The sequence below is a fragment of the Halichoeres trimaculatus genome, unplaced genomic scaffold (assembly GCF_033239565.1).
Source record: "Halichoeres trimaculatus isolate MK-OKI-2021-1 unplaced genomic scaffold, fHalTri1.1 fHalTri1_scaffold_8, whole genome shotgun sequence".
NCBI classification, from domain to species: domain Eukaryota; kingdom Metazoa; phylum Chordata; class Actinopteri; order Labriformes; family Labridae; genus Halichoeres; species Halichoeres trimaculatus.
The window spans coordinates 23290324-23312035 of NW_027437186.1; the positions used below are offsets into that span (position 1 = coordinate 23290324).

At 38.6% G+C, this 21712-nt stretch overlaps 1 protein-coding gene across 1 annotated transcript in view; it reads right to left on the bottom strand.

Moving 5' to 3' along the window:
- rgs7a (regulator of G protein signaling 7a) overlaps window positions 1-21712 on the bottom strand; it is a 54683-nt gene that overhangs the window by 12410 nt on the left and 20561 nt on the right. Inside the window, exons 3-4 of the mRNA XM_074675474.1 lie at window positions 9746-9842; window positions 6091-6141 (exon numbers count right to left, since the gene is read on the bottom strand). Of these exons, the coding sequence (XP_074531575.1) occupies window positions 6091-6141; window positions 9746-9842 (148 nt within the window). The remainder of the gene's footprint in view (window positions 1-6090; window positions 6142-9745; window positions 9843-21712) is intronic.

The window sequence follows — 21712 nt, forward strand, 5'->3', positions numbered from 1 at the left end:
ATGGCTCATAAGTTATTTAGACCCGTTTACTTATAAACACATCCCTTCCTCCTTATCCACTGTGTTATTTCTGACAGCAGTATTGCCCCACATGTAAATGTATAATTCAACATAAATCAACAGGGTTTTTGTTGTTGTTGTTTTTTTGTTCCAACCAATTTAGAAAAGGTAATTTATTGGGCTATTTTTTGTCATCAAACAACAAATTTATTCATCCATGCTCTGTTTCACATTTTTATATTTTGCATTGTTGTCTCAGCAGGGATGGATGTCAGATGAAAGAGAAAACAGCAAACTAAAAAAAAATGACATCTAGAACAGTGCAGCTGGAGTTTTTGCTGTCTACAATATCTCAAACTAGAGCTGCATGTCTGTTTATGTGTTGCTTTTCCCAGCCTCTGCTGCTGCTGAAGTGAAGTCGAGGGTGTTTTCAGAAGCCATTTTTAGGATGGGCTTTGAATGTCATCAGTGAACATAGATACTGATTGAACAGTTTCTCTAAATCCCCTAAATAATCCTTCTGTCACTGTTATGCGGGTACACTCAGTTATTTCACATTTAGGAAATCATCCAGCTCAAGTTCAAAGTCAGAATTTTGTAAAGCTTCAGCAAGTGGTGATTTACTGTGAAGAACAAAGATTTTATTTCTCTCAGTGTAAAGAAAGCATGCAGTGGTGGATAAAACCAATAAATGAGAGTATGTGGAATGAATAGATGTAATGAATAAAAGATGAAACAAGATTGTTTTGTTGTTTTTGGTGTCTTTAAAAATCAATTCTGTGGTAACAAGAGGGCTTCTGGCATTTTTTTTATTATCACAATGCAGGCTTTTCTAGAAGCTTTATAGCTGACTAAACCTTGGACTAGAATTAGTCAAGTTGTCAAAAAAAGGCCAGTGTCAGAGTCTGGAGGGAGAACACCCTTTGATTTCATCGTATTACCAGCTTGGTGCCAAAAACCCTGCAGATTGGAGCCCTGCCAATTGGAGAGTGAGAGTTTTGCTCCAGTCAAGTTTCATCTAAAGACAGAAGGGCAGAGATTTGATTTGGATTATTATTTTGCTCCACAGAGCTGTTTTGAGTCCCTTTTCTGATCGATGACAAACAATAAGTTTAATTTAAAACAAGTCTTTGTTTTCTTTATTTTCCAACATTGATATTCATTAAAGAAGATGATGAACTGGAAAAAATGTATCAACTTATTTGATTTAAACCAAAACATCCCTCCGTGTCTAGTTTCTTTACCTCTTGATTTTTCAGAGCTGTCAGAGTTTCATCCCCTGTACACTCCTCTCCCTTTAAGCTTCTTGGATGATTTCTTTCAAGGCACTCTTAGAAGGTCAAAGAAGTACATTTATCAATTTAAACAGTTAGAAAAGCAAAAGTTTAAAGCTCCTGTGAGGAGTTTTAAGGGGAATATGAAACACACCAAAATTAGCAGCAATGCTTCTTATGATCCACAAAAGCGACACGGGCCATCAGAAATGAGGCAGATATTTTCTATTGTAAAAATTTTAAGGCATATTGCCACTGCAAGCGGGTAGGTCTCAGACAAAAAGATTGACAGCATCCTATAGTGACATACTGTATTATAATGCACTTGTATTGGAAAAGATCTGAAACAATCATTAAGGGGTCATTTTGTCCAGAAGGGGGCATCAAAATTGACAAAATTAGAAAGTTTCTCACAGAGGCTGTAAGTAAAAAATAAAAGATTGATTTAAACTTGGAAAGTACTGTTATTTTAATTTTACATTAACAAGCTAAAAGGATCTTTAACAGTAAATTGTTGCTGCAGCACATAAAACCATTGATATGGACATTTAATCTGTACAAAAAAATAAATAAGTCAAAATAGATTTTTCTGCAGTGTGAGTATTTTTTTGTCTTCAATTACTTTTTTTGCTATTGTAAAACTTGTTTATTTTTTATAGTTTCGAGTGCACTTTTTTTGAAGTGTTTATATGGGACCAATACTTTAAAAGAACCTGGGAAGGATTCAAGCAACAAGGTTTCAAACAGCTAAGGAGGAAAAAATGAATTCATGCAAACTGTGTGTAACTGCAGTGTTAGAGAGACGTAAAAAAAGAAAAGAGTAAGAACACCTACAGACCACAACAAACACACTTGCTTGTCTTTTTTAGAAAGTTTCAAGCTTCTCAACATGCCAGGGTAGCAGTGTACAGAGAGGTGATCTCAGGAGTCTGAAGAAGATCATTTAAGTGCTTCACTCCCGGAGTGCCTCTTGAGTCTGATGAGGAGGAGGTTTGAAGAAGGTTTGAGGAGAAGACCATCAGAAGGATTATACCGAGCAGCATGAAACCTCTCCATGCTGCTCTGATGAGTCACATGACCTCCTCCAATGATCACTTTACCGTCCCCTGGTGTTCAGCTGATCAGATTAGCTGGTTTCATATACAATTCACACACTTAATAACACAAATGCACACAGACTCACAGCTGGACTGATTGTGTTTTCGTTGGTGTTTTGTCATGTTTATTATTTTGATGCTGCGTTATGACAACTTAATTTTCTGCACAGAGATTTCGTTATTTTTTATATAAATGCAGTTTTGTCTCAGTATGTACATATCTGCATAAATAGTAAATGCATGAGCCCATTTGGGAGCATCCTGATTAACTGTTTTTTAAAAAAAACATTATTCAAAGGGAACAAGGAGACAAACAGTGTCTTCGTGAGCACTGTGAGTGTGTGTGTGTGTGTGTGTGTGTATAGATGAAAATATAACTAAATAATTAAAATTATATTGATGTATAACATCATCCTCCAGGGTTCCCATCAGCCTTTGTGTGGTGTAAACTGGAAGTGAAGCCTTGAATCCGTTAGCAGTGGGCTACAGTTAGCTTTTTTTGGCCTTGGTGAATCTTCACCATAAAAAGTGATGCTGCATTGGAGCCTGTCTGCTCCAAGTGTTGTTACCTCAGATGCTCACATGGAGGATTAAGCAACAGGATTTTTTGGATGATTCTCTGAGTGGATTTCCTGGACGTGGCTCAGAGATACTGATAGCAGCAAAGGGTAAGTCAAGCTTTCATAACTCAAAGTGATTCAGATGTTCAAAAGGTTTACTTTTTTAGAGAGGCAGCTCCTTTTTCACTTTTGATTCATGACTGAAATGTTGATATATCAAGATCTAAAATTTGATGGAGTTAAAATCTTTCCAACCTGTTGATCCCTCACTTTTATCTTTAAAGCTGTCCTGCATTACTAACACAAAGGAATCAAGCCATCACCACCTTGAATGAGGAGCAGTTAATTCCTCCAGTTCTTTAAGAAATAAACACGTCTTGATAATGTTCAGAAAGTGGCAGAATTCTTATGAAAGTATCATTATAAAGGAGGAAAAGCACAAAACTTTTGCTAAAATGTCCCAAAAGCCATCTAAAACTTTTGAAGACAGGGATTTGTGTTTGCTAATAAATTGCTGTAATAACTATAATAGGAAAGTAATGAGATCATCTCAAGAGCGTTGATTATCTGTGGCACTCATTTAGAAAAAAAATACTCACAATCCCCAACAATTTTTGATATAAGCTCATCTGCCTTAACATGATAAACGTGCTGTGAGCCAAATTAATGGCATTTAACTTAGCTGTGTTTGTCAGCCCCACCTGGTGCTTTTCTTTGCTGAAGTCCCATAGATTTTCCTCAGAACAATATTTTCACCACCGCGGGGCGATGAGTGCATGAGAAGTGGCTGTTTCAAAAATAAGCAAACAACCTAGAAAATCATAACCCTGAAGGACAAAGAACATCTGCCCGTTTACACATATTTGCAGACTCCTCACTGATAGAACAACGCTGTTATGGCAGTTTTCATGAAGAGCACTGTTATGGAAGATCATTTTAGAAATTGCATGTGACATAAAGGGTGGCACTTAAACTGTTTTTGTGCTTGGGGGTATGACATATGTGTTATTGCCTGTCCTGGGCAGAGAGCAACAAAAATGAGCGATGTTGGCCATACTGAACACATTGAGCTGAAGTTACTGGAAGCCAAAGTGTTTGCAGTCAAATTTGTACTTTTTTTTTTTTTTTTGCATACATGAGGCATCAGGATGCATTATTTATCATGGTACAGTCTGAGGCTTGGGGAAGATAAAATCTCTTGGGCAAATTTAAATGTCTGAAGCAAAAGCACATGAACCTACTGTCTGACCCAGAAAAAGCTGAACTGGTTATATAGTGCAGAGCAGTTCTGTTGTGATTTATCTGCTTTTGAATCACACATAAATGCCATATAAAGTCAGCGCCATAGTGCTGCACCCTCATGTGGGTGGAGGACATGATGTTAACATATACAACTGACTAAAACACAGAAAAGACAGGCAGAACCTTGCATACAAATGAAATGACACACAAAGGATCTGTGAGCTGATGAGTCAGCTTAGTATCACAACAATGAACATGCTGTACGATCCTGAGGCACACATTACAGGAGAAAAACACTGGAATGCACACCCACACCCATAAACAAGCCGAAATCCGGGTAAACACACACCTACTGTATACACAAATCCCTGAAAAGATTCACATTGTTCACAACATTCCTGTGAAACATCTTTGATACAAGACTGATATCTCTTCTTATTCATCACAGCTCAACCAGTTCACTTTTGAGTCATTTTTTTGTGCATCGAGGGGCCAAGAAAGTGATACGGCTTCTCTTTTAAAACATCAAAGTTCTACTTTAATCAGAAACAGAAAACAAGAATAACAGCCAAGAAAAATAAGGAAGAATAAGACGAGAGTTGTAGTGCCTGCTGAAGCTCAAAGGCATAGAAAGACAGCTCATAACTGGAGCTGTGGAGTTTTTATACAGCAAACTAATTGTACTCACAAGTTGCTCAAAGGCAGAGATGTATCTCTCTCTCCATGAGCAGACTAATGAAGACATCTCAAAAGTTTTATACTTTCATCACATCTCTTCTCATCCTGTGCTGAAAACTTAAAATTACACGGTGTCATTGCAACAGCGACGTCCTTGAATGAGCAATAGTCCTGATGGGGGGGTCATTCAGCCTGATCAGAGCACTATAGCCTTCCTCTGGAGGGATGTAAACAGAGACAGATACTATGACGCCAGCTCAGCTGAGAGTGACTGACGGATGATCATGAATGGGGCAGTTAGCGGGATGACCAATCACAGACGAGCAAGCATCAAGCACCAGCAGATTGTCACATTTTACTAACTCGGAGCAAACTGACTTATTAGGAAGGTAAAAAGATGTCATCATTTATGTCATACGTAAACGAAAGGAAAAAGCAGAATGAATGCACAAAATAAAACTTTAACGGCCCTAACGTGTCAAGACTGATCAGTGCATTACAAATTGTATTCATCTCAAGCCTGACGGTATTAAAGTGGGCAGTATGGTGGTAATGAAAACAATTATGGAAGGATGATTTAAAGGGGTAAGTTGTGTAATCTTATCCTTTTTTAACTTCTACAGGTAGATAAACTATCCTGTTGATCTCTTTCTCCACTCACCATTTCTCAGTCAGCCCATAGAGCCCCACTGTCAAAAAACTGGATTGGTCAGTACATGGTGTTTCTCAGAATATAATGATTTTTTTACCACGGAGACCTGTCCTTATCAGAAATTACCAACCTTTGTAGTACTTTTAAACCAAGTGTTAACGTTGAAATTACGTCAGTAGCCACAAAAGCTGCTTTGAGACTTAATATAAAGGATGGTAAATGATCTATTAGCAATGCAAACATTCACCACTGGATTTCTTTGTTGCTGTAAAATATTCAGGAAAGTCTGATGATATTATCAGCCAAGTTTTGTAGTTTTACGAAGAGTCTTCTCATCATCATAGCCAATGACACCTAAGGTAATGATATCCTTGAGAAGTGTAAAGAACCTGTGAAATGTGTATTGTCCGTTAATTCTCAGTGAATTTGCTGTTTAAAACTTGCTCTCTGAGCTGTGTGTCACGTCTATTTCTGCTGCTCTATGATGTTAACAGAACAAATCCACAGCCGTACTTCAATAACCAACTTCCCATTTTTTATGTCTGTTAAATAAGTCCGTCCCTGATTAAATAAACCAGCTCTTTTACCTTGATCTTCAATATCCAGATTCTTGATCATCCACTGTACGATGTCAGAACCTGAGGGGAGAGAAAGCATACAAATATCAATCACCGACAGATCTCATGTGTTCACTGTGCTCCAGACCCTTTTTGCATGTAGATTCAAATTAAAGGCAAAACAATGACACCCTTAACCCAGCCGATCTCCCCTCATCGTCACAGTGCACATCAATTCCTCCCGCGTTGCAACATGTGGGTGGGTAATAGGCCATCCATTACCAAATTTTCTTTTCTGACACCCTCTCCGAGCTGTAGTCCATTAATATAAATGACCAGAGAGGGACAATGGCATAATGAAGCATCCATTGTGTACAGTTACAACACAATTTGTCTGACTCAGACTCAGCACAGGCATCACAGTTGCGATTGTGTCCTCTAATAAGTCAATGCATCATATTTCCCACTGTCCAACACAAAAGCTTAGAAGTTAAGAGCTCAAAATAAGGAGAAATGCAAAACTGCCATCTCACAAGGCCTTAACAAGTTTTTTTTTGTTTTCTTCAAAACAGATAATACAATCTTCCCTGAAAATGTCATAACACAGCTTTAATTTGACATTTGACATTTTTGTGTCATGGAAATCAAACTTTTGCAAGCAACTGTTGCTCCTTATTCAAGAATCTAACTTCATTGTTTTCACATCTCTGGAAAACAACCCCTGCGCCCTCCGCGGGCATTTTCACACCCCACCACAACATGTGACTGTGCCACTCCAGCTAAATATATTCTGAATTTTCCAAGCTATTATTACTGGCTGTCATGCTGACAGGTGAAGGTGTGCTGAGGAGATGAGAGCCCCAGAAGGGAGAGAAAAGGTGTGAAATGGAGACATGAGGGAATTCATGCAGTGAGAAAGTCGGTCCCTGTGGCTGTCTCTCTGTCCATCAAGCTGTCTGTCTATCTATCCATCTCTCTGTCTGTGTTTTGTCTCTATGTTTCTCTTTCTCTGAACTCACTCCCCTTGTCGGCACCCCCAGAAGCAGATGAGATTTTCCACGGATTAACATCATTAATACAACCCCATTTTCACACTATCAGTGTTGACCCACTTTCTAAGAGCGAGCTTAAATGAGACGTGTAAGGTAATCCTCTGACAAGGCTGTTCTCTGAATTAACTAATATCATGCCCATAGATTAGGCTGTATATGGGAATGTGTGTGTGTGTGTGTGTGTGTGTGTGTGTGTGTGTGTGTGTGTGTGTGTGTGTGTGTGTGTGTGTGTGTGTGAAGAAGATGTTCTAAAACAACAGTGGTAGTCATTATAACAATGACATGTCTTGCTTGTTTACTTTAAAAGTATAATCTTTAAACCATGAGAATATTTTCTGCTGACCAGTATTGTAAAGATCTGTACTTTTATTTTGAAATTATGGTGCCAGACGCAGAAATAGACACTGAAAAGGCTTGTGAAGGCCCAATTTGTAACAAAAACTTAAAATGTATTTTAAAAAGTAATAAAACCTGAAATATTAACAACTGACCAGAAATGTAATTTATCGTTACATACATCTCTCCGTGGTGCCGAGAGATGCACAGCACAAGGTCTGTGCAGCACACCAGTTTCTACTTATTTCCTTATTCATTCAGGTGTCAGCATCTCCATATTCATATGAGTTAGTAAGACTTTTTAAACAGTGTGTTTGAAGTGATCTTTCTTGCTATAGACTGTTAACTGCACCAGCCAATGCCCTGGAATAGAGCCACAACAAACAGTAAGTCCAGCAAGCAGAAGAAGTATGCATAGTGCGTCATTTGATGGGACAGGTTTGGCTGAGGGATACAAGATAGTAGGAGGGGGTACTGCTATTGCTGCTACTTTGAAATTAAAGAGCAACAGTGACACATTTTGTAAGTCTAAAAGTTCAGTTCACTTCATTTGACATTTTCTTGAGCTTGGTTTTTAGTGCAGTCTTTTCAATCTCAAATCACACGTCAAAACAAGCTTTTTGAAACCATCTTTCAGATGGTCAGTTAATACATTCGCAACAGTAAGTCTGACAAACCAAACTGAATTCTTGATCTCGATAGTCCTCTTTTCTGGCAATAGGATCAATCAAGAGTGAGTGCTTTTACTGTAAAAGTGAAGAAATTAAAGAAGTGAAGGGGAAGTATGGTAAACAAATCAATGCAGTCTGTAAAAGAAGAGTGTCTAAGTGGTGCAGGGGGAAAAACACACTGCAGCAACATGGTCTTCATCCCTCACTGTTTGTGCTTACAGCTTGGCCGAGTGCTCCACTGAACACAAGTGGCTGTGTTGCTCACAAAGAGGAAGCTGAGGGGTGACTGTGTCCTTAGAAACAGCCATGCATGGGAGTACTTTTGCCTTCTGGTGGAATGGAGTTGCAGCAATACAACATTTGGTGGAAATTTTTAAGAGTCCTAATCACATGAAAATATGACACATTAATGCAACTTTTACTCCACACAGGAGCCACCTTTTCAGCATTGCACCCTGAGCCTTAAACAGTATGCCTGTGGTTATGGTGTACTTTTCCAAGATGTTATGAAACATTTCACTTGATTGTACCTATGAGGAAATCTGTCTGGGAAAAGTATGATAATACCAGAGCTGTAGTAAGATATGTGTATGTACTGAATATAGGACACAGGAGCAAAAACAGAGCCAGAAGTACAAGCCATCTGTTGTTATTCCATCATGCTCCTACAGCAAGTATGGATGTTTGCTAAATGTACTAAATGTACTATATCTGAGAATAAGAGCAGAGGAAAAATCCCTGTGTTTTTTATTTGGATGAAAAATAAATCATGCAACTCTGGTACACTTTGGATCAAAGAGAAAAAAAAGATTCACAAAGCATTCATCAGTATGTCACTAATGTCAATACAGCTAAAGTTCATTTAATAAATTTTAATCCTGGACATATGTTGAATTTCACATCAACCTTTTTTTTTCTTCTTTTGTTTTTGTTAGTGTTTTTTTTTTCTATCTGTGCCCCATCTTGGTCACCATGTCAACAGAGCCTGGACCTGTCAGTGGTTGTGACATGATGCACAGCATGAGGCCTTAGTTAGCAGTGATGGTGACCAGTGGTGGCTCTGGCAGCGTCTGAGCCCTGAGGCAGTCTCATGCAAAGAGGGTTGTGCACAATTTGCACTAATGAGGACATGCAGATGAAACCTGAGAATTACATTACGTGCATGGTTTACTATTCTATGGATCATCCCTCATAAATGCTTAATTTCTAAAGAGTTAGATACCTTGCAACATCAATTAGCTCCTATAGGCTTTTACTTTAAAACTGTCAGTTAAAACATGGTACATAACGCGTGTGTTTGATCTTTCAGTGCAATAAAAAGTTATGGTGGCATACCTCCTTTCAGTTTTTGACTCCAGTCTTTAACTTAACTAACCCCTTATGGAGTTTAACTGGAATGCATTTTTATCTATCAGGCTACACAGCTCAGAAATCCAATACAATCCTCTTGACATTCTGCTGCAGCTGGTGTGAAATGCAAAGCGGACAACTCTCCAAATACTTCCACTGTTTGTTTGGCAAGATGTACTAAACGGGTACTTAGTGGGTGGGAGCCAAGTGGAGGAGAGAAGAGATGAGAAGAGAAAGGCAGAACAGAGTAGAGTTAGAGAGAAATAAAATACTCACCTGAAAAAACACTGGGGATCTTGGTTAGGAAACTTTTCACTGTTCGTATTGGGATACCGTTTTTCTCATCCTGCATGCGGGCTATTACCTCCTCCATCTGGACAACACATAGACAGTGGGAGGGAAGAGATAACAAGAGAAAAAATTAGCACTTTTCATGGACTAGCCTTAGTAAGTGGAGGTTGTGTGTGAGCAAGGCAAAGATATAAACAGACACACATAGGTCCCTGTGAGGTTCGGTTGTGTCTTCAGGGGACAGAGGGAGGCAAGGCAGTTGGTAACTAACAGCCATTAATGTATTTGTCTGTCTTTGAAAAGTCTCTAATTTGTATCATTTATTATTTATTAAGTTAGATGTACTTTTTGAATTCGGCAAGCACAAGAGGTTTTAAGCAAATAATGCAAGGACAAACACACACACACACACACACACACACACACACACACACACACACACACACACACACACACACACACACACACACACACACACACACATACACACAGAGGCAAAGACGTGAACACACAAACATTTGCGTATGTCACTGAGACAGAAATGTACTGGGAGTTGTCTCAAGGGCCTGGCAGAGCAACACAAGACAGCCATGTTTCCAAGAACGCACAGAAGGCAATGGATCTGAGAGCAGAGCACGGCCATGATATGTCAGCTGGATCAGATGCCAAGAGATGTCATGAAAATCCTTCCTTGGTGTGAAAATGCTAGATATGTATGGCACTATCCAACACAAACACATTGCTTAAGATCTCTCTACCTGTAGAAGACCTTCTCTACGTAGAGGTATTTGCACGGTCAATTTTCTGTTTTAGTGTTGATGAAGCTGTCAAGGTTTGTAAACCAGAGGATGTAGCGTTATTAATACAGGGTTATTATAGGCATGATGCCTCAGGCTTAATTAATAAAAGCACATTTTTTCTGTGTGTCAATGTCTCATTCCACACAATGATGCAAGAATAATCTTTGCTCTTTATTTGAAGGATTACAATAACACCGTAGCAGACACAAATTCATGCACTTTCCTCACCTGGGATGTCTGACCCTGCTAACCTTTAAGAAAATCAAATGTCTTCTTCACTGAAGTCCTGAAATAAACCTCTTGGTAAAGATAAGACATTACAAATTCAGAGATGGTTTTCTGCTTTGCATACTATTTTTTGCCACAATGTAAAATGAGCAGGATTTTATTTTCCCATGTCAACTGAGGAACAGGGGCACTTTAAGTTGGAGTGAGGCAAATTTAAGCCCATATATTTCCAACATCTATCACATAACATCCAACAAACATGCTACCAGGAAAAACGAATCAGGTGCTGGCTGATTGCAGGAACCTACACATGGAAGGTGATTAATATGACGGGAAAACCTGAGCGTTGTTTCTCCAAAGAGGGTTTGTCTAATTTTTTTTTTTTTTCCTGCATGGTGTTACCTCTTTATTTTATTATTATTTTGACCCTAACGACATCATGTAAAGTCAAAATAACTGGAAACCAAGGATAGATCCCTGGGGAACACCACAAAATAAAAGAGGAAAAACAACCTCTTAAAAAGCTTTCTATCTCTATATCAATCCATCAATCCATCCACGTAAAAAAATAAAAAAAATGTTTCCACTACTCTTACCTTATAAATCATTATAAAATCGGTTAAAGAAATTGGGAAAAAAATAAGATTATTTATCAATCAATGTCACCCGGGAAAGGTACAGTAAACTTTTGTTTAAAAAGATGTGTGTGCTTTAAAATAATTTACTGTGGCCATACCGGTAGATAGCAACAGTTATGGTTGTGAAAGAAAGAAAAAAAAAAGGTTTGTGTGTAAACCTGAGGCAACTTAGGTCTGGCAGTTCATGAGCTTATTCTGCCGCATTACGTGAGAACGGAGGCTTGTAGCAAGTCAAATACCCTGGAGCCAACAACTATCCCAGTTTGGGATCGTCACCTAATTGACAATGGCAAAGCATGGGCAATTACTGTCACCAAATAGTTGTTGGAGGGGAGCTAAGAAAAGATGATACTGTGCATTTTTTAAAGTAAAATGTAAAAGGAGTTTTGATCATTTCAGTTTGCATTTTTGATTTTTTTTTTCCACAACAGATCTGCTGCTGCATGAGGCAGTTCAATAAACCTGCCTCCACAAAATCCTTGCTTGTTGAGCCATTTGAATAAAAAGTAAGGAGTCAAATTAGAGTTCTGAAAACAAGTTCAATATCAAATACAAATATCAGAGCCTGAGTTAAGATATCTGTCCAAACTGCCTCCGGCTGTCTTCCACTTTCCGCTTTCATCTTGACAAACTTTCAGTACATTCAGGGACATTTTAAAATCCTCCGAAGTAAATTAATTGAAGGGTGTTTCTCACACATAGACCAAAAAGGCTTTTAGTGTTAGATCACTTCATTATTGGATCTGCTGAATGGAAAATAATGACTTTTAAGAGTGCAAGTATCAGAGGCTGTCTCTGGCATTTCTCAACCAGCATTAAAAAGTTAGCAAAGGCAGAGAGGTTATTAAGACAGCGATGTTCTTTTAAATCCAGAGAGAAAACAACACTGCTAAAATAAAAGTAAAAACTTCTATATTAATATATTATTACATAACTTGGGCTTACAAAGCTGCAGCTCCCTAAAGTGACACACAGAAAAACAAAAATATTCACAATTTATGTGGCCTCATTTTATGAGTCGCATGCATCATTCCTTTTGTTGTCTTGAAACATATCGCTCTAAATTAATCCCAATTGTGTTCCGCTCATCCCCACTGAATGACTGTGACACTATAACACCAACCTTCTCCCTGCGTTCAATCTTTCACTGTCTTACTCTGTGAGTAAGCTGGCACTGTGAGACACAGAGCAAACAAGGACAACAGCAACAGTGATCAATACTTCACACACTCTCTCCTATCTCTGCAAACCCTCACCGCCTACACATGGTAAAATGCCACCAGCGTGAATATTCAGGATCTAAAGCTCTTGAAGTCGGGATGCTCTCTGGCTTCATGTTGTGAGGAAGAGAGGCAAGTCATTTCCCACAAGAGTGAGGGAGAGACAGGGAGTCTTTCTCTCTCTGCCTCTCTCTCCCCCACCCATACACCCACCCAGAGCTGTCTGACTACGTCTCTGCAGCCTCTTCACAGATAAGAGTGAGTGTTTTGGCTGCACAGTGTGAATCATTGAATAACGATGGCACAGGACTCCGTACATATAAAGTGACTAACAAAAGCTCCGTATATAAGCACATACTGAGCTTCAGCACATGGCTCCAAGCTCTTCAGAGACTATCAGGGAGGGCACTCAGAGCGCAATCACAATGTTCTGTAGCACCATTTGCAGTGATAAACGTTTCCAAACCTGGTTTGTAAATCAATGCTGGCCTCTTAGGTTTCTTTTTAGCCATTGTTAAGAGCACCATAAAGTCTCTTATTTGATGGTCTGTTTCTGAGAAAAGGAAGGTGATATAAGGACCAGTTGTTAGATTGATTCCATATTGAGCACACCAGGAAAGTGAGGCACTTTTAAGAGGAAATTTCGGTAATTTTATTGTCTCTACCTCAGGTGGTTTAGATGAAAGTGGCATTTATTAGCAACTTCAGCAAGAAAGAAGGGCTCTTTTTTATTTTGCTGCCTTGGGGAGGATGATAGAAGAGGAAGTGCTGATTAGGTTTTAGTCATAGACTGTATATTTGGAGTCAGAGAGTCATTTAAGTTTTAAGGTGTTTTAAACCTGCATTCTTTTTAACAGCCAGCAGGAGGCAACAAGAAGACTTAAATACTCAAATTGTCTCAAAACAGCCTGCTTTCATATTCCTTGATTCTTTTTCTATGCTGTTTTAGCTTACTTAAAAAAAACTCTTTACCTTGGTTTCAACATTATGTCTTGTATGCATTGCACAATGGAGATGTGCAGATAGAGAATTGAGCTATTCAGACTAAATCAGTGTTTTGAATCAGGCTTTACATTTGTTTTATTAATTTTTAATTTATTTATTGTTTTTTTTTTCTATGTTGTGAATATGTGTTGTTGATTTTTTGAATAGGTGTGTATATGGCTCGTAATGCTACAACAGTCAGCCTCAAGTGGACACTTGAGAAACTGCAATTTTTTGGGTTGCTGCATAGGCTTCAAATTTCAAGACAGCAGGTTGCCACTTGGTGTTACCAAGCACACAACAGCTATGGTTGTGCCACTTACTACCAACTTTTACTGTTAGCAAGGACGTAGCTAAATGCAAGTGTTACTTTTGAAATGTTGAACAATAAGAAAAGAAAGTCATGAACACATATTGGTAACATTAGCAAGGGTATCGTCAATGTTAACATTAGCTGTTGCCTGATGATAACTTAAGAGCTCATTTTAGCTGCTGTAAATGATATGAAGTAAATGATAAAAAGTGTGGTTTTCTTTTTAAATATGGCTTGCTGTGTCATCAGAATTTCACTATCCATTATCTCCTTAGTTGCTCATGAATAAAGTTCAAAACGTCAGATATCTTTTTATTTAGAAGAACCTGCAACAAAAACCTATGTGAGATAACCTCCAATAGACTAACATGGCTCCAAACTACTATGACCTTGATATTTCACATGAGTATGTTGTTGGTTGCGATGCACAGCCTCATTCATTTCATACTTTATACATGAAACTGCTCAAGTCTGCAACTAACCTAGATTAAAATGACATCAAAGAATGGACAGCACAGGGTGAGTGCAAATGCATTTTTAAACAGTAACAAGCAGATCATTATTACCCAGGTACTTCTCAAATCCCTGCAGACATTTAAGTGTTTATAAGAGACAGGAGGGTCTATCAAGATAAATATTACATGAGAAATAAGCTTGGCGCGATGCCCACTTACAAATTGTAACTCTAAAGCATGCTCTTGTTAAGTTGACATGCTGTGAAAGTAAGTTCACCCTCAATTACAAATTTGAAGAAGAACTCAGTCTTTTATTAGCACACTCAGTCAATGCAGCCTGTCTTGCCACTCAATCTGCGACTCATCTAGCATTCATTCCTGTTTATGTCCATCTGCAACTGTAAAAACCTCCCTGACTGCACTGCTGAGGAAATTAAAAGCTCTCCTTTTCTTCCCCCCACTCTCTGTCTCTGTTTGTCTCATTGGCTGCCCTGTTATGGGTGAATGCTACTGCATCAGATGTTAGATGGTATTACCTTGACAGTGCTATCTAAGGACAAGTGTGCCTACACGAACAGAAAAGATATTACTCCCAACTCTGCCTTACACATCACAGAGGAACATATGCATCTAGGGAGCACAGGTATACCCGTCATTGCATAAAGCACACAGTGATTATCAGTCACATTGCAAGCAGAGCATATGCACCCTGTCAGAATCCAGATTCACACACACACTCACAGAAATCCATAATGAAAGCTTCTGAACCCAGAAGGGGATTATAATATTTTCCAAAAAGCACATCGAAATAGGTGACTCCCTAGCTTAAGTCTGGCTGCCTGAGGTAGTGCGAGAGCAACCTAAATAGAACCTGCAGCTACATAGCATGACAGCCTGACGAGATAAAACAGTCTCTGCAGTCACTTGATCTTATTTCCCTCTGAACTGCAGTCCTCGGCTCGGTGAATAAGGCAAAACCTGTGGCGGAGGCTGTGAGATAGTATTTCCTATTTAGTTTGCCCTCAGAAACCAGCAGCGGTTTACGGCAAAAAAAATAAATAAAAACCCGCAGAGCAGATTCAAGGTCAGTAACTTTTAATAGGATCAATATTATGACAACAAAACCACTCAGAGATCTACGCAGCTGCTGCATTAAAGTGTAGTAAAGTGCTATGCAACCACAAATGACTCACATGTTCCTTGTAAACTGTCTGGTGCTGTTGCATACTGAGCAATTTGGGTTCCCTGTTGAGGATAATTGTGGGTAGCACACAGGTAACGCATCCTGTTAATAACTTCTTAAATAGCTGCACCTCTGGTTTAAGGATAGCATGTTATGTCCACATAATTTCACCCGGCGTTTTTCTACTTTGTATACAATTCTTCTTTCTACTTTTTAACTCCTGTGTCTGTATACAGCGCTGACATATTCAAATGATGCCGATCCTCCTCAGTGATGACCTAGATTTCAACGAGGAGGAGAAATCTTAGCACATGATGAACTCAAACACCTTTTTTCGAACAGCCTTAATTAGATTATCACTTCTTATATAAGCGCTGAATCCCTGTAGACAGAGTTCTGTTTATTTCCCACTGAATGACTTTATTTCCCTGTTTGCTTGGACGCTTCAAACTTACAATGAGTTTTTGATGAAAGGACACTTTTCTTTCCTGGTCCCTGGAGAGGTCAACTGCTCATCCATGGCCAAAGAAACTGAGGATACGGTAAGATGCCACGTTATTCATACCTAGCCTTTGTTAGATGATTTCTGGGTATAGCTTGCAAGCTACAGCTCTGCTAAACAGCTAGGAGGGACCTAGGTGTGCAGAAATTCATTAAAAAATTACAGTTAGCTGCTAGCATTGATAGCTAATGTTAAAGGCTAATATTGTAAATTACATAAATGCTGTGCTGATTCATGAAGACGTGTTTACCTTGTTTACATCACTCTCTGCAGACATGTTCAGTTCAATATGAGTAAAAGCAGCTAGCTTAGCTCATGTAAAAAAGCTCCAGGATTTTATTCAAGTCAGTGTGTCAGTGCACACTGGAGCCACTTCATTGCATTCTTGCTGCATCCCTGCTCCCGTATATCCTAACCAGACACATCAGAAACTCAAGTTTTGACGTGGAGCTTTGACATGTCAATTTAAGAAAATACAAATTGAGTGGGACAGGAAGTAGTGCATAGAAACTACCTAAGAACAGGCAGTGACTTTCAAAATAAAATTAGCTAGATCATATTGGACCAAAACCAGATCCTATTTAACTTGGTTCTAACAACAAACTGACATTACAAGCGGAGCTAGGCCAGGAGTCAACAGATTTGAGGTTTTGCAACCTGACATGAACTGAACATGAGCTAGCAGGGAACACGCTAAGAAGCGGGACTGGAGACACATCTGGTATATTCCCAGCGTTACTGTTACACAGCAACTCACATTAGGGTCAGCTACGCTAACAGTCTGCTAAAGCAGCCAGCTCAGTGAATTACCCTTTACTTCGCATGCACTTCCAAGCCAACATTACAGTTAGTTATGTTAATGTTACACATTATCAGAGGCATCAAGCAGGAAATTCTTGACCACACCATTGTCCCGGAAATCTCCTTTTAATAGCATTGTTAGCTGGAAACCAAAAGCTAGCTACGCTAACATTAACATCTCTTTTGAGGCAGACTGTGTTTTGCTAAACAGTCAGTGTATCTTTGTAGTTTTAGTATTTCTTGTCTTCCTGTATCCAACCATTTAGACAGTATGGTGACTGTTAGATGTCCAGTTAGTATTTGTTGTACAATCTCAGACCACATACCTAAAGGACGATAAATTTAAGACTATTAAACTCATTGCTATACATAACAAGCATACAAACAGACTAATACTACCTTTAATAATCTAGAATATTACTATAAGCACAACATTACCTGTATGTCTGTTAGCTTTATATATTCTGTAAAGAATGGCAAATTATTGAGGCTTCAGTGTCATGGGTAGGCTTTATAAATAGAGGTGGTGAGGAGGGACAACCTTGAGGAACAGATTGTGCGCCACACTTACATACAGATACCATTCAAAGACATGAACCAAGCTAAATTTTCTTTGGATGTCTTCCCATGGGTTCCAAGATTGTATTATCATTATGGAATACTTTGTTCTGCCACCTTCTGCTCTCCACAGGGACTGGTTTCCTGCATATGTCCAGCTGCTTCTAAACTTGTCCTGGACTATGCTACTTGTGCTATAAACAGGTACCAAAACACTGCCTTTACCTCAATCTGGATCTGTGCCGGAAGATTCTGCATTTTTATTCTGTAAATACAGATTAACCCAAACACCATGAAAGCACCCAATTACAGCCAACTGTTTAGAAAACAGCTCACTAACCTCTGTCTCAAACACTCTGCGTGTCAAACAAACAGGGAAATGCTGTTGTAACTGTGGCAGAACAGCAAAAACAGCAAAACCGCGCAATACACAGAAAAGATCGGTAATACAATAAACACAGCAGCTTAACAAACTGGCTAATGATCACCAACATGAACAAAACATTTTTGGGTTGCCAGCGGAATTCAAATAGAGTAAGTCAGACACTTAAGCCTGCACCTGTGCAGCACTGCACCACTTGGGTATTCAAAACAAAATTACCCTGCAGAAAGGTTGGGGGACTTATTGAGCTCATGCTGACATGGTTGTTGAATGGATGCCATGAATCTTAAGTCTCTAAGTTACCACAGCAACACAGTCTGTGACCACTATCACAAGGACATCTCTGGCAGCTCGCCATCACTCATTCATAAGAGAGAAAAAAAGAAAGTGGTGGTGGAGGTAGCCGGGGGGGCAGAGGGTGTGAAGGGTAGATGGAAGGATAGATATCATCTACAGACAGGAAATAGAGTAAAGGACAATAAACATGCCTTCATGTACCTTTATGTCTGTGTTCCTACTAGAAACGCTTCATAGTAATTTTCAAGGTTAAAGTTCTGTCACTAAATTGAAACATTATAACATTATTTCAAGTTCCTGTGAGAGGGTTTAATTGATAATTTTTTTTTAAAAATGGTGAAATAGTTATTTTTGCCTCTACGTGACCCACAAAAGCAAAAAAATACAATCAGTAACAGGACTGACTGACTCTGTAAAGTAATTATTAACACTGGAAAACACCCCTGGTACATGCACATTACGAATTCATTACATACTAATTTAATTGTCCACAGATGGTACCAAAAAACAGCATGAGCTTTAAGATCCTCACAGGAGCTTTAAGGTGATAGAATATCAACTTAGAGAGCCCCAGACGTGAATCTCAATATTCCCCCCGTATCTTTATATTGTAGGTCTTTATATTTGATTTTAGAGGCAACAGGATGGTACAGTGGTTACTGCCGCTGCGAATGGTTGTCTGTTGCTACGTATTAGTCCTGTGATAGGCTGGTGACCTACTGGTGACAAGTGATGTATGTTTAGTCTTTGTCTCCTCTGGGGAGATTTTGATAGTTCTTGCTTAATATAAATTTAGCATGTGACAGAAAACCTGTGAGTCAAACTGGGCAGGATGCTGATTAATTTTTTCATTTTATCATGACACACTTTGGTCAGCTGTGCTGCACACATTGTTCCACTGATAAAGGTAAAAACAAAATAAATCTCTCTTTTTTGTGACAAGAAGCCTATTTGAATCACAAGAACTTTTGTGACCAAGCCTGACACATTAATAATGTGTAATTTCAGCTTGAAATATGACTCCACAATTAATTACACATTACATTGGTAGTTAATTTCACTTAGGGCACTGTAGTTCAAGGATTCACTCAGCTTTTTTGTCATAGTAGCACACATTTACACATAGTATGAAAATTCATCTTCAAGGTCATTGTTTTTAGCCCATTAAATAATTAGGCAAAACAATATGTAAGAAAGTATATAAAAAAAGAAGAGATAAGGAAGAATCTTACATACAAGTATAATTATATAAACAGCTGATTTAAGCTAACAATAAAAACAAACAGAAGAGATTAGATAAATCAAGCCCAGATTTAACATTAATTTAATTTATTGTTCAAGTACAAGAGCTACATTTACCCAGTGAAATAGAAAAACACTTAAATCCAATGTAATGAATGGAATAAACCTAATAGTTTGTGTAAAATTCTAGCAGGCAGTCAGAGTGCATTCTGGAATATAACGCATTCGGGGTTACACAGAGGAAAAGTCTCTGATACTTTAAGAGAGGAAAGCAAGGAGCTAAAATAAAACCTTCTCTTAGCCTTGGCAACAGATGGTCATGCTCTGTTTGCTCTGCTCGCCTTTAATCTTACATGAACTACCCGAATTTATAATCCATCCTTTTTAAATGAATTTCTCTTCCAGAGTCTTGAGTTTCTTCCTTTCACATACTGCTGCAAGTTTTAGATTCCCATTGTATCTTTCAAACTTTGCATCCAACCCTCAACTTTATCTATGATGTGGCTCTCTGATGAGGACCACTGTCTGATTCACAGCAGGCAAGGACCATCGAACTCCAGGAACAGATGCCCAGGTGACAACACTGCCTTGAGTGGAGGCAATTACTCCATCCAAACTGTTGCTTTATTTCTATATGCTGCGAGGCAGATCCCGCAAACCAGTGATTAGTTATTAATACCATCTGCAGTCTGGTGCTTAGTATACATTTCTTGCCTTTGTTGTTCTTTTTATACATTATTATTAATTTGAACTAACATCATACCAACAGGAGGTACACATGCATGCAACATGCAGAAGCAAACTGTTCTCCCACCAGTTTTCTTTTTCAGCACAAAGAAAAGATCTATGAATTTTTTAGATGAGAATTATTCCTCCTCTCACTCCTAACACCTAATACCATTAATGTGTTTTATAATGCACCAGTTGGTGCTGTTCTGCTTTGTCCATTATTTCCATAATGGTGGTCTGTGACAAAAAAAAAACCTGATGTCATTGCAAAACCCTCTTGCTCACATCAGCAGTATTATCAGCATAAGCAAGCTGTGATAGACTAGTGATGGACTGATGGCTTTCTTACTCCAGTCTTTGGCGTATTTGGATAATTACAAATGGATGTTGTCAACCATGATGGTTCTCCTCAGCTTTGAAATGCTCCTTGACGTGTGACTGAGAGCCTGTTAATGGCTTGATCTGATTAAGGTCTGATGTGCTAATGGAGGAAAGTGAGGCCGATGTTTATAGACAAACAAGGTGATCTTTGATTCTTCATGTGGTGTTATCGACTTCAGGTTACCTCAGTGGCATGTTGCTGTTTTTTTCTGTAAGCTACCATTTCTTTTGGAACTGAGGTGTCTGAAAAGCAATGCACTAAATGACTCAATAATTTCAGTTAGATTAGGATTAATTTCTAAAACTGAATCAATTATGGGCAAATGCCTGCAGGCATGCTCTGGAGATTTTTTTTTCTTGATCCTGGCTTGTGCATGTTTGTTGTGTTTCCTGATGAAAAATCGTATCTTTTTTCCTTAGTTGAATCTTTGTGGTGAGCAAAACCTCTTCTGTCCAATGCCAACCTGGTGGCATCAGTTGCAGGCATCAAAAATCACCACTAAGATGAAGTCACAGTTGTCCCTTTTGGTTTTCTTTGCTTCTCCGTGTCTATTTGATCCTGTTTAATAACTTGCCCAGAAGCCAACAGGAGCTTCAAGTGTTATTAAAAAAAAAAAAAAAAGAAACAGCACTTTTTATCGATGTTAATTGCTTGCAGTATTTTTTTATGCTGCTTTTACTGTAGCACTGACCTGCTGCTACTTGTTGGTCAGTGGCAAAAGGATGAAATTTTTTTTTGTCTAATATCAAAAAACATTGAAAGCATACAGGTCTACTGTGTTTGAATTATTTGAAAAAAGACTGTGTTGAAAAACTTCATTAAAAGAAATACTGCAGAGGCTTAATAGCATAAAATTGAAAATCAATTGCATTATATCTCCTTCTGTGACAGAATCATACATTATCGTCATCTTGTACAATGTTATTTGCTGTAATTAAACCTCACTAAATCAGTGACTGTGTAAGTCCAGGCTGATACTAAAACACCATAAATTATCATCATGTAAAAAAATGAAAATAAAAAAAAATTGTATACTTCAAAGGAAATGAGACCTCAAACTCCTTTTCAATTTCAGAATCAAGGGTGAGGCTGCATCCCCGATTCCTGTTACTCACTTAAGCTAACAATATCAAAAGCTCCACACTTCAGACAGAAAATGTCCAGGTGTGCTGAGGTGAGTGAGTGAAAAGGTCTCAACTTCTCTTTCAAGCTCTCTCCTTTCATTTTTTACAGATTTT